Source organism: Taudactylus pleione, unplaced genomic scaffold (assembly GCF_031769625.1).
Source record: "Taudactylus pleione unplaced genomic scaffold, aTauple2 ptg000505l, whole genome shotgun sequence".
NCBI lineage: Eukaryota > Metazoa > Chordata > Amphibia > Anura > Myobatrachidae > Taudactylus > Taudactylus pleione.
Window position 1 is genome coordinate 323,578 of NW_028284907.1, and position 13,649 is coordinate 337,226.

Below are 13,649 nucleotides of genomic sequence, written 5' to 3' on the forward strand. Positions count from 1 at the left end.
AAGAGGTGTATATGGGGTTAGTAGTGGGGGTGAGGAATGACTGTAGGTAGCAGTACTGGGTGTAGTGGGGTCAGTATGAGGTGTATATGGGGTGAGTAGAGAGGGTGAGGAATGACTGCAGGTAGCCGTACTGGGTGAAGTGGGGTCAGTATGAGGTGTATATGGAGACAGTATGAGGTGTATATGGGGTCAGTAGTGGGGGTGAGGAATGACTGTAGGTAGCAGTACTGGGTGTAGTGGGGTCAGTATGAGATGTATATGGGGTCAGTAGTGGGGGTGAGGAATGACTGTAAGTAGCAGTACTGGGTGTTAGGGGGTCAGTATGAGGTTTATATGGGGTCAGTAGTGGGGGTGAGGAATGACTGTAGGTAGCAGTACTGGGTGTAGTGAGATCAGTATGAGGTGTATATGGGGTCAGTAGTGAGGGTGAGGAATGACTGTAGGTAGCAGTACTGGGTGTAGTGGGGTCAGTATGAGGTGTATATGGGGTCAGTAGTGAGGGTGAGGAATGACTGTAGGTAGCAGTACTGGGTGTAGTGGGGTCACTATGAGGTGTATATGGGGTCAGTAGTGGGGGTGAGGATGACTGTAGGTAGCAGTACTGGGTGTAGTGTGGTATGAGGTGTATATCGGGTCAGTAGTGAGGGTGGGGAATGACTGTAGGTAGCAGTACTGGGTGAAGTGGGGTCAGTATGAGGTGTATATGGGGTCAGTATGAGGTGTATATGGGGTCAGTAGTGGGGGTGAGGAATGACTGTAGGTAGCAGTACTGGGTGTAGTGGGGTCAGTATGAGGTGTATATGGGGTCAGTAGTGAGGAATGACTGTAGGTAGCAGTACTGGGTGTAGTGGGGTCAGTATGAGGTGTATATGGGGTTAGTAGTGAGGGTGAGGAATGACTGTAGGTAGCGGTACTGGGTGTAGTGAGATCAGTATGAGGTGTATATGAGGTCAATAGTGAGGGTGAGGAATGACTGTAGGTAGCAGTACTGGGTGTAGTGGGGTCACTATGAGGTGTATATGGGGTCAGTAGTGGGGGTGAGGAATGACTGTAGGTAGAAGTACTGGGTGTAGTGGGGTCAGTATGAGGTGTATATGGGGTCAGTAGTGGGGGTGAGGAATGACTGTAGGTAGCAGTACTGGGTGTAGTGGGGTCAGTATGAGGTGTATATGGGGTCAGTAGTGGGGGTGAGGAACGACTGTAGGTAGCAGTACTGGGTGTAGTGGGGTCAGTATGAGGTGTATATGGGGTCAGTAGTGGGGGTGAGGAATGACTGAAGGTAGCAGTACTGGATGTAGTGGGGTCAGTATGAGGTGTATATGGGGTCAGTAGTGGGGGTGATGAATGACTGTAGGTAGCACTACTGGGTGTAGTGTGGTCAGTATGAGGTGTATATGGGGTCAGTAGTGGGGGTGAGGAATGACTGTAGGTAGCAGTAGTGGGTGTAGTGAGGTCAGTATGAGGTGTATATGGGGTCAGTATGAGGTGAGGAATGACTGTAGGTAGCAGTACTGGGTGTAGTGGGGTCAGTATGAGGTGTATATAAGGTCAGTAGTGGGGGTGAGGAATGACAGTAGGTAGCAGTACTGGGTGTAGTGGGGTCAGTATGAGGTGTTTATGGGGTCAGTATTGGGGGTGAGGAATGACTGTAGGTAGCAGTACTGGGTGTAGTGAGGTCAGTATGAGGTGTATATGGGGTCAGTAGTGGGGGTGAGGAATGACTGTAGGTAGCAGTACTGGGTGTAGTGGGGTCAGTATGAGGTGTATATTGGGTCAGTAGTGGGGCTGAGGAATGACTGTAGGTAGCAGTACTGGGTGTAGAGGGGTCAGTATGAGGTGTATATGGGGACAGTAGTGTGGGGTGAGGAATGACTGTAGGTAGCAGTACTGGGTGTAGTGGGGTCACTATGAGGTGTATATGGGGTCAGTAGTGGAGGTGAGGAATGACAGTAGCAAGCAGTACTGGGTGTAGTGTAGTCAGTAAGAGGTGTATATGGGGTTAGTAGTGGGGGTGAGGAATGACTGTAGGTAGCAGTACAGGGTGAAGTGGGGTCAGTATGAGGTGTATATGGAGACAGTATGAGGTGTATATGGGGTCAGTAGTGGGGGTGAGGAATGACTGTAGGTAGCAGTACTGGGTGTAGTGAGATCAGTATGAGGTGTATATGGGGTCAGTAGTGGGGGTGAGGAATGACTGTAGGTAGCAGTACTGGGTGTAGTGAGATCAGTATGAGGTGTATATGGGGTCAGTAGTGGGGGTGAGGAATGACTGTAGGTAGCAGTACTGGGTGTAGTGGGGTCAGTATGAGGTGTATATGGGGTCAGTAGTGAGGGTGAGGAATGACTGTAGGTAGCAGTACTGGGTGTAGTGGGGTCAGTATGAGGTGTATATGGGGTCAGTAGTGAGGGTGAGGAATGACTGTAGGTAGCAGTACTGGGTGTAGTGAGGTCAGTATGAGGTGTATATGGGGTCAGTAGTGAGGGTGAGGAATGACTGTAGGTAGCGGTACTGTGTGTAGTGGGGTCAGTATGAGGTGTATATGGGGTCAGTAGTGAGGCTGAGGAATGACTGTAGGTAGCGGTACTGTGTGTAATGGGGTCAGTATGAGGTGTATATGGGTCAGTAGTGGGGGTGAGGAATGACTGTAGGTAGCAGTACTGGGTGTAGTGGGGTCAGTATGAGGTGTATATGGGGTCAGTAGTGAGGGTGAGGAATGACTGTAGGTAGCAGTACTGGGTGTAGTGGGGTCAGTAGTGGGGGTGAGGAATGACTGTAGGTAGCAGTACTGGGTGTAGTGAGGTCAGTATGAGGTGTATATGGGGTGAGTAGTGAGGGTGAGGAATGACTGTAGGTAGCAGTACAGGGTGTAGTGAGGTCAGTATGAGGTGTATATGAGGTCAGTAGTGGGGGTGAGGAATGACTATAGGTAGCGGTACTGGGTGTAGTGGGTCCAGTATGAGGTGTATATATATATATCACTATTTCCTGTTCCTATATCACTATTTCCTGTACCTATATCACTATTTCCTGTTCCTCTATCAATATTTCCTATATCACTATTTCATATTCCTATATTACTATTCCCTGTTCCTATATCACTATTTCCTGTTCCTATATCACTATTTCCTGTTCCTATATCACTATTTCCTTTTCCTATATTACTATTCCCTGTTCCTATATCACTATTTCCTATTCCTATATCACTAGTTTCTATTCCTATATCACTATTTCCTGTTCCTATATCACTATTTCCTGTACCTATATCACTATTTCCTGTACCTATATCACTATTTCCTGTTCCTATATCACTATTTCCTGTTCCTATATTACTATTGCCAATTTATTCTGTGAACCGTATTTTTGGGAAATATGTTGATTGATCCACTCCCGGAATGTTCTTTTCATTATGATATACTGGTGGCGTTTATGATAATATTCTTGCTACATACATTTATGTTGCTGTTCTGATCAGTGGAGGTCCGTCCAGCCTCAGTACAGAGGCTGCAGCCTCCACTCTGTTCTCTCCCTCCTGCTATCGTACGTTACAACTCTTATTTCTCTTGGGTTCCGTTACCGGAGTTTGTTCAGGGACAGAGTTATTTTTCCTTTGGGACGTAGTCTGTTCCTCCTCTAACCAGTTTTCCGAGACATCGCCCTCAGAATTCTCTTTCTTCCTTTTCTTGCTTGGCTCTTCCTCCTGAGGAATAAATGATAATATCAGCTCCAGAGCGCCACCTAGCATTAACATTTCACTGTATAAAGAGAACTGATAGAAGAAAAGGAATTTTGATATTCACCGTTAAATCCGTTTACGTACCTAATTTGGGGGACACTGCCAACCAAGGGGTGCAGAGGGGGCGAAGGCGCATTGACCAACACTTGTTTATAGCTAAGAATAAGACAAATTTCTAGTTTTCTGTTGACTCATTTTCTGGGGCTATTACTCGACCGGCTAGGGCCACAGCCTTGGTAGCTAAGGCTATTGAAGGATAGACTGCTGCACTGGAAGACACCATGTCAACAGACGCCATCAGTGAGCAACTGGCCTATGTCTCCCATATCCAAGAAGTGGCCACTTATTTGGGAGAAGCTGCTTTGGATGCTGGTCACATTGCCTCTAAGGCATCTGCGATCTCGATAATTGCCCGCAGTCCTTTGGCTACAATCCTGGGCAGTGGACACAGAATACAAGAAGGCCCTTGAATCCTTAGCCTTCTCTGGAGACATTTTGTTCGGTGCAGAACTGGACAAAATTGTGGCTACCGTGGCAGCCTCAAAATCAGCTTTTTTGCATTCAGCACCTACCCCTAAGCCTTATAGGTCTTCCTTTCGGGCCTTTCGTCCGCAAGGTAAGGCAAAAGGACAGTCCTCTCCAAGGCAGTCTGCTTGAAACAAGACCCACAAGTCTAGATCTAAGCAACCTTGGGCAGCCAGGCATCCAGCTCCTAATTCTGGAGTCAATCCCTCTGCCTGATGGGGTGGACCTCCTCCTGGGATATCCCAGGGTGGGATGCAGACATCTGCGGTTCGCCGACTCATGGCATTAGACAACAACAGATGCCTGGTTCAGAGAAGTGGTCTCTCATGGATACGCTCTCACTTTCCTGAGACATCCTCCCCAGCAATTTTTTATTGTACAGGTCTTCCATCAGACCCCATCACGGCCCAGGCCCTCCAGGAAGCCTTTCACTCCCTATTAAGCTCAGGTGTGGTAATACCAGTTCCTTTGGTTTCTCGGGGAACTGGTTTTTATTCCACTGTTATAGATTCAGAAGCCCAATGGTTCTCATTGGCCTATTCTGAATCTCAAATCCCTCAACAGATTTATCAGAGTGTCCAAGTTCCACAAGGAAACTCTACGAACTATCATGCTGGCAACGGAACCTGGGGATTTTATGGTTTGCCTGGAATTTAGGATGCGTACCTGCATGTGCCTATTACGCCATCCCACCAACGATTTCTACAGTTTGCTGTTTTGAAGCAACATTACCAATTTTGGGCTCTGCGTTTTGGTCTGTCAACAACCCCTTGGGTCTTTACCAAGATAATGGCAGTCATGACAGCTTACCTCAGGCATCAGGGAGTCAGAATCCTGCCAAACCTTGACGACCTCTTAATTTTAGCACATTCACCGGATGTTTTAGAAGACGCCATCTCCAACTGACCATTGCCTGTCTGCGGGCACACGGCTGCCTCATCAATTGGAAAGTCCTCTCTCTCTCCAACACAGAGGATGGTACATTTGGGTGCACTCTTGGATTCTCAGGTACGAAGGATCTTTCTGCCAGCTGACAAGATTTTGGTACTGCAATTGTGTGTGTGCAAATTACTCCACAAGTGAAGAGTATCCATTCGTCCAGCAATGCAGGTCCTGGGGTCCATGGTATCCACCTTCGATATGGTGGAATATGCCCAGTTTTACTCTAGGCCTCTTCAGCGACTGATTCTATCATGGAGGAATGGCCAGTATCATCTGATCCGGTCCCAGACGATCCTCCTTCCTCCAGAGGTCTGGCTCTCTCTCATGGTGTCTTCAGATGTCCCATCTGGAGAGGGGTCGCCCCTTCTGGATCCCAGAGTGGGTGCTCCTCACTACGGATGCCAGCCAGATTTGGCGTTGTGACATGCCATCATACCTTCCAGGGAAGATGGACAACCCAGGAAAGTCACCCACCTATAAACACCCTGGAGCTTAGAGCGGTGTACAAAGTGCTCACCTTCTCCAGGGCAGGCCGGTGCAAATCCAGTCTAACAATATGACCACAGTTGCCTAACTCAACCATCAGGGGGGCACACAAAGTCGGGCAGCCATGCGGGAGGTAGCACACATCTTAATGTGAGCCAAATATAATTTCCTGGCAATCTCTGCAGTATTCATCCCCCAAGTCCTCAACTGAGAAGCAGACTTCCTAAGCCATCAGGATGTACAAGTCAGAGAATGGGCTCTCCGCCCAGATATCTTTCAACTCCTGGTGGACAATTGGGACCTACCAGATGTAGACCTCATGGCCTCTTGTCACAACTACAAGGTCCTCAGGTATGGGTCCAGGGCCTTAGACCCCTCAGCAGCTTCCGTGGATGCTCTGGCAGTGCGATGGAATTTCAGTGTCGCCTACCTTTTTCCTCCGATCTCCCTCCTCCCAAGGGTTCTCTGGAAATTCAAGCAGGTAGGTGGCCCAGGCACCATTGGTTCACTGATCTACAGAGTCTTTCCACAGACACTACTTTTCCAATTCCTCTATGGCCAGACCTGTTAGCACAGGGTCCTTGTCTGCACTCAGACCTACCTCATCTGTCTTTGATGGCATGGCTCCTGAGTTATCCCTCTTAAGAGCCAAAGGTTTCTCTAGCTCTGTGGTCAACACGATGCTCGGGGCAAGGAAGCCTACCGCAGCCCACATCTATCACAGAGCTTAGAACTATTATCGTCAAGGGTGCTCACCCAGATGTTAGGACCCCACGGTTTTTATGGTTTCCTGGGTGCTTACTTTTTAATTTTTCTATTTTTTTGGACAGAACTGTCCTCTGTACACAGATTGGTAACCTTCCAAAAGTGGTATCCCGGGTTTTTCATTTGAATGAAGAGTTTGTGGTTCCGTCCTGTTGGTCCTTTATGTGTGTCTTGCTGTGGCACTTCTGCTATACAATTGTGCGGGGCTTCTGTACACACCTTCCTTAGGTTCTATGCCTTTGATATTTTGTCCTCTCAGGACGCTTCCTTTGGGTGCCTGATTCTTCTTTCTGCTCAGTATCAACCCCACCCTTAGGTGAAACTGCTTTAGGAAGTCCCCATGGTAATTCCTGTGAACCCCCTATGGACCCTGAAGAAATTAAGTTATGGTAGCCTTAACCTTGTTAACTCCCTGACACACCTGGTTTCATTGTGTATTTTTCTCTTGGTCACGGATTCCCTCATTTCTGCGAGTGTGTGTGTATATTGTTCTTCCTTCTCCTATTCCTGCCTTGGGCTTGCTTACAAAACTGTCTGCCTGTGGCTGGGGGCAGGGTATATGGAGAGAAGGGCCGGTGCATCCTAGGAGCTAAAGCTTTAACTGTTTGGTGCACAGTTCACTCCTGCCAACTACACCCTCATGGTAATCCCTGTGGACACTATGGACTTCGATGAAATAGAGTTAACTAGGGTAAGTCTACCATAACTCTTAAATTCAAGAACATTAAGAGACTTGAACTCCAAAATATGTATTCTTTTCCACTTGCACCAAGAGACATTTTACAAACATTGTAGTCATTTTTGGAAGATAGAGGTCTTCTAGCCCTGATCATGGTCTGGATAACATGGTGAAAAAACTCCCGGAGGATCACGGTTTCAACAGTAAACCATTAAAGCCAGTGGAGCAAAGTATGGATGGAAGAAGGGACACTGACCAAGGACTCATCATTGTGTTCAGTAGGACTGCCCTAATATCCCTGGTTCTTGCTCCATTAAGCTGACCCTTGTGGTTCAGTTGAGAAGCCATCAGACCCCACCATTTTACCAGTTGACCAAACACTTCTTCAGTTAGAGACCACTCCCTGCTGGAATGAACAGCAAGTCATCTGACAACCGCTTCCCAGTTTTCTATACCTGGAATAAAAACTGCTATCACCTCTCTGGTGAAAGAATCTGGTAGTCATCACTAAAGAGCTTCGGGTTTGACAATTTATGTACGCCATAATCGTGGCATTGTAGGATAGGATCCGAAGGGGACTGCCCTGAAGGAATGGATGAGCATGGAGCAGAGCCTGTAAAACTGCTCACAGGTTGATGACATGCATTTGAAGATGGACTTCATCCTGGGACCAAAGACCCTGCAGACGAAGACCCAACATCACCGCTCTATAACCTTGTCCTAACAATGGTCCAGGCCCCATAAACAAACTGCCCCTGACTGAGGTGATGTCTATTCAGCCATCATAAAAGAGAGGTAGGTAACCAGAGACAGTCGGAAGAGCTAGCTTACTATACGAGGATCTGCTCTCAACCAGTGGGCCAAGAGCTGCATATGAAGGGTCCGTAAATGGAAGCACTTATATGAAAATGCCTCAAAGCAAAATACCATCCTCTCTAGAAACTGCATGCACTAGAGAAATTGCACCGAAGTGCAAGTGAAGAATTACTGACTCCTACTGCAGGATGGCTTAATTCTTGTCCTCCCAGAGATAGACCCATAGCAATATGATGTCGAAGAGGAAATCGCTGCAATGGGATCAACTGACATTTGGGGAAATTTATTACTCAGCCATTTGTGTCTGTCAACTGCAACAGATTTCGCTGATCCATAGGTCATCGAGGTACAGAATAACCACCACCAAATTTGATAACAAAAGCAAAATTGCTACCATAATCTACATGAAGGTACATTGAGCTGTCGCAAGACCGAACAGAAAAGCCCTGAGCTGGAATTGAACACTATGCACCGCAAAGTTGAGCAAGCAGTGGTGCCATTCCCAAATTGGGACATGGAAGTGACAAATTCATCTTGCTCCATAGCATTGATCACGAAAGGAGGAACTCCAGCGGAATTGAGGGAACATGCATATGCTCATTCAGGGACTTGAGGTTCAGCATCAGATGGAAAGACAAATTGGAGTAAAAGCAGAAGCCTTTCTGAGTTTTCAGGACCAGGCCACTGACTCCTGACCACCTGCACTCAATGGCACTACCAATCAACTACACAGATATAGCGTCTGGTAGCATATAGTGCTACATACACTGACCACTTCCAGGGGTAGAGGTATGTAGGGGGACCCGGGCTCCGCACCACCTGTGAGATCTGCGACTTCAGCCAGGAGAAAATGGCCGCCAGAGACATCTAAGGGGGTGGATCCGGAGGAGGAGAGCTGCCACAGCCCAGCCAGACTGCGGTGGAAAGGCGCGCTGTGCAGCGGGGAGGAGCCAGCTGTTGAACAAGGAAGGTAGCCTCCCTGGCCAGCATTTAAGCCCTGGGACGCTGGAGCATATCCATAAAGCTGCAGCCCGCTGTCCCTGGTGATCTAGTGGCAGCGCAGGACTCAGTGCCTGACTCCACTTGCTGTCATCCTCAGGAAGTCCCCAGCCCTGGGGGGAAAAAAAAGACTGTGTTCTCAGTGGGTCACCACCGCATGATCCGCCGCTTACCTTGTTCCGAGTCGCGTCCGGCCGCAGTCCAGGGATCCTCCGGGGTCCCTGCTAACCAAGAGCCCGGAGCCCTGCCGAGTTCCCTGGATCAGTACTGGGGTCTCAGCACCGGCGTCTCAGCACCGGCGGGGTGTCTGCTCTTGAAGAATGAAGAAGCTTAAATCTTCAGGGGCTGTTACACAGCCCCACCGCGTTCAGTGACCCGACTCCGGCCAGGTACCCAACGACACTGAGGTGCCTCTGGCCTAGGGTTGGGGTATAGAGGGAGACCCAAGTGTATCTTGGGAGAAAAATTTACTGCGTAAGGTGCCAGGATGACTCTGCATCACCTATACCCCAAGATCACCCTGTGGACCCCTATGGACCCTGAAGTAGAAATCTCTATTTTGGGGTGCAAATGTGGGGAATTGATTCAGAACCCTTTGGACACTCCCTCAAAGGACAAATCAGCCAAAAAATAAATAATTTAAAAAAATCTTAGAACACCCCAAAAAAGACATGTATTTTTTGGGGCGAAAAAGAATAAAAGTGGGGGGTTGGAAGGAGAAGGGGGGAAGAGGCGGCAGAAGTGATATGGGGCGGTGGCTACCGAGAGCCTGATAGAGCCAAAATCACTCCAGGGCTTGCGGCAGCGAGACCCTACCTCAGGGTCTCGTCGCAAGCCCGATGGTCTTGACCATCGCGACCATCATCATGGACGCTCGCTATAGCTATGGGTGGTAACCCACAGCTATGCGAGCGTCCATGAGGCCGCTCCAAAATGAGGTACTGTAGGAGGGCCCTGATTCAGAGCGAGCGCTCTGGTCAGAGCGTCCGGCTCTGAATCAGGCCCAGAGCTCTCTCTATCCTGTGAGACTATGAAAGCAAATTATTGGGAGTGGTCTGGGCACAGGTTTTGGTGCGCTGTATCTGCGTGATAATAGTGTAACCTGGTAATTTAAATGCTTTAAACGATAAGTATTTCACAAAAAACGTTTGGCAATAGTCTAAAAATCTAGCAAGAGAGAAATGAGAAAGAGACGACTCTTTTTCTGGGGGCACTCTAGTACATTAAAAGTTAACTTTTATTAAGATCTCATCATAGACCTTGTACAACTATTAACATTACCACATAAACATAGAAAAATAGACACAAACAAAAACAAACTAAAAAAATGGTCATTAAATAGGAGAAACAATATATCTCTCAAGAGATACACTTTTCCTGATGCTAGGAATGACGTAAAATCGTATTAGATCAAAATTTGGGTGACAAAATAAGGACACTCCAATTACTGAACAATTGGAGTCGTGTGCACACACTGGGGGTCATTCAGACCCACTCGCAAGCAGCAGTACGCTCGCAAGTGGGTCGATGTTCCTCACTGCACATGCGCACGACGGAGGGAGCTCCGTCGTGCGCATGCGCGAGACCCTGACTGCGACAGCCAAGCTGTCGCTCCGGGTCTCGCACCAAAGGGGGTGTGCTGTCGATGATGATTGACAGCACGCCCCCTTTGGTGGCCGTGCCGGGGGCGTGCCTGCCAGACGGAGACGTCCCCATGGGAACGCCTACCGTCTGAAGCCGGCCCCACTGACATCACTAGTGATGTCAGTGGGAGTGATTTTGGCTCTGATAGAGCCAAAATCACTCCAGGGCTTGTGGCTGGGAGACCCTACCGCAGGGTCTCCGTCGCAAGTCCGATGGTCGCGATGGTCAAGACCATCGCGACCATCTTGTTGGACGCTCGTATATGCTGTGGGTGGTGACCCACAGCTATGCGAGCGGCCAGGAGGACGCTCCATTTTAATGGAGGAGGGCCCTGATTCAGAGCGAGTGCTCTGGTCAGAGCGTCCGGCTCTGAATCAGGCCCACTGACCTATTCTTAAACCTCTCCCTTCGTTGACAATAACCTGTAAACAGTAAAATAATTTAGCAAGGAGCAACCGCACAACTGCCAGGGTTTGTGAATGCCCCCCCTTGAGTGATGAAGCTGTGTAGCTATACCCCACTATAACATTAGTGTCGTTCTGAATAGCATCTGTATTTCACTGAAGTAATAATCTGCTTTTGACCACGTGCCCGTCGGCAGAAGTGATCAATGAGAGTCACCCGCTCCAATACAGATGATAAAACATTTCCCTGCATCTGCTGTTAGTTCCCTGAGATGGAGCTGATGAGAGTACAGAAAGAAAAGTGTGCGTATGCACACGCTTTGTTCTGCGCGTACGAGAAGTATACAGTGCGATCGCAGACCGCTCGCTCGCCCAGCAAAGTCATCCCAGCAATGTGAGTGACAGGAGAGGCCGTTTGTGGGTGGTAACAGGGGCAGTCCAGTAATAACGGGGGAGTGGACGTGCGAACGCAGGCGTGCCTGAGTGTTTCAACGCCATTTCAGAGGTGTGCATAATTAACAGGCAGCGTCATCGTACAAGTCACTTGTCTTTTTTTTTTTTACCGATTTCCTCACAGAGCTTGCGGTAGGGTAAAGGCTCCCGCTAGCACTGCGCTCGCAACCGATGGTGTTCGATGTACCAATGTTTTAATACATTTCCTGCAGATCACGTGTGCTGGTGGGCGGCTCTGCCTATGCAATTGGGCGTGCGCTTACACAAAGTGACCGCTCGCTAAGACACGGTGGGCGTGCTTATGCCTTGGCGAGCAATCGCTTCCCATACTCCGGCAAATTTGCATACGCTCAGAGCGAGCGTACGTATCGTGCGAGCGGGTCTGAATCAGGCCCATAGACTCATAATCCTCTTGTTGCAGATATGGGGGAATGATTCCCTTGGTGAGGATGATCCTCACTATCTAGATAGAATTATAATGGAAATGATAGAGTGTACTTTACCAGTTGGTTTCCCTGCCTGTAATCAGCCATAGGTGAGGGAGCTTGCAGCATGGATTCAGGGACATCGTGTGCACATTCTGGTCTTGTCCCCTCCGGAGACTGGACAACGCGCGTTTCTCCCTGAGGCTTCTTCAAAAGGTCCGTAATTGCCCTCGTGGGCTGCCGGCTTATATCCGGAAATGTTATCTCCTATTCTCAGTGACAGATATCGCCCACCATCAGCGTCTCTGTTATGGGCGGAGTTAAGAAAGTCACGTGTGCATGCGTGATCTATGAAAGCAAACTGCAAAAAAAGTACACTAAGTGCACTTGGTCCCCACAATAGTACAGGTCTGACATCCATGCGCTGGGAACTGAAGATCTCCCGGAGAACTCGCTCAGTAATGTGCGTCATGTGAAATACAAGAATAAAACACCAAAGCTGCTCCCACAGCTTATATGAAAACAGCGCCTCTCCAAGGGCACATAGGCGAAACTGGATTTCTATTGGCTCCGTAGGGGCTGATGAGATGCGCAGGGGAGGGGCTTGGTTACAAATAAGTGTGGTTCGATGTGGACCCCTAAGGAGCCTCTTTGCACACATTCAGCCAGTGCACCCTGGTAAGCGTCTGCACTCACCTCATCTCTGCTGCTGTCAGGTGATGGCTCGTCCTCCTCCGGCTCGTCCTCCTCCGGCTCGTCCTCCTCCGGCTCGTCCTCCTCCGCCAATAGTATTTCCTCTAATCTCCTCTCCTCTTCTCTCCGCTTCTCCAGTTCTCTGATTGCCTCAGCCATCACCGCTGCGTCCTAATGGACAGAGAAAAAGATTCTGGGACATTTCATACAGGAAGGTTATTCTGTGTTGTGCATTCACTTGAATGATCAGACTGAAGCTTCTGACCCAGGAGCCTCCATGGTTTAGTCTGTACAGAAATCTAATGAAGATCCATGATACTTATGAAATGATTGGAGTCTAAGTACGGAGGCCACAGCCTCCATCCTGTCCTCAGCTCCTGCTATCGTACCTTACATTTCTGATTTTCCTTGGGTTCTGTTACCGGAGTTTGCTCAGGGGCAGATACCTTCTTCCTTCTCCTTTCCCATTTGCTATTCCATTTGAATGGAGCGGGTTCCTCCTCTTCCTCCAACCTGTTCTCTAAATCGTCGCCCTCAGTAGCCTGATGGACAGAGAAAAGGATTCTGGGACATTTCATACAAATCAAGAGATCTGGTAAGAACTTACCTTTATCATCTCTGTTTCTACGAAGTCCATAGGGTCCACAGGGTTGACTTTGGGGGGACATAGGTTGGGAACCAAATCCGGGCACCACGCAGTTAAAGCTTTTAGATCCCAGGATGCACTGGGTCCACTCTCCCTATAACCCCACCTCCAAGCCAGATGCACCTCAGTTTGTAAGTAGAAAAGGCCGGAGGAGGAAAGAAAGAGAGAGAAGACTGGAACACTCAATAACCACACTCACAGAGAAGGAGACGGGAAACCGGTGACCAGTAACACAGCCCATATGAAGCCAGGTGTGTCAGGGCGGGTGCCCTGTGGGTCCTATGGACTTCGTAGAAACAGAGATAACAAAGGTAAGGTCTTACCATCTCTCTTGTTTTTTACTTCAGGGTCCATAGGGGGTCCACAGGGTTGACCCTGGGAATGTGCCCAAGCAGTCCTCATAAGGGTTGGGAAGCTCCTGTACTGAGAGGAGAATCC

The 13,649-nt window shown here is 48.8% G+C and overlaps 1 protein-coding gene across 1 annotated transcript in view; it reads right to left on the reverse strand.

Annotated features, from left to right (window-relative positions):
- LOC148501709 (uncharacterized) overlaps nt 1-13,649 on the reverse strand; it is a 288,055-nt gene that overhangs the window by 108,727 nt on the left and 165,679 nt on the right. Inside the window, exons 15-17 of the mRNA XM_088450064.1 lie at nt 12,955-13,107; nt 12,569-12,736; nt 3,576-3,698 (exon numbers count right to left, since the gene is read on the reverse strand). Coding sequence (XP_088306190.1) covers nt 3,576-3,698; nt 12,569-12,736; nt 12,955-13,107 — 444 coding nt within the window. The remainder of the gene's footprint in view (nt 1-3,575; nt 3,699-12,568; nt 12,737-12,954; nt 13,108-13,649) is intronic.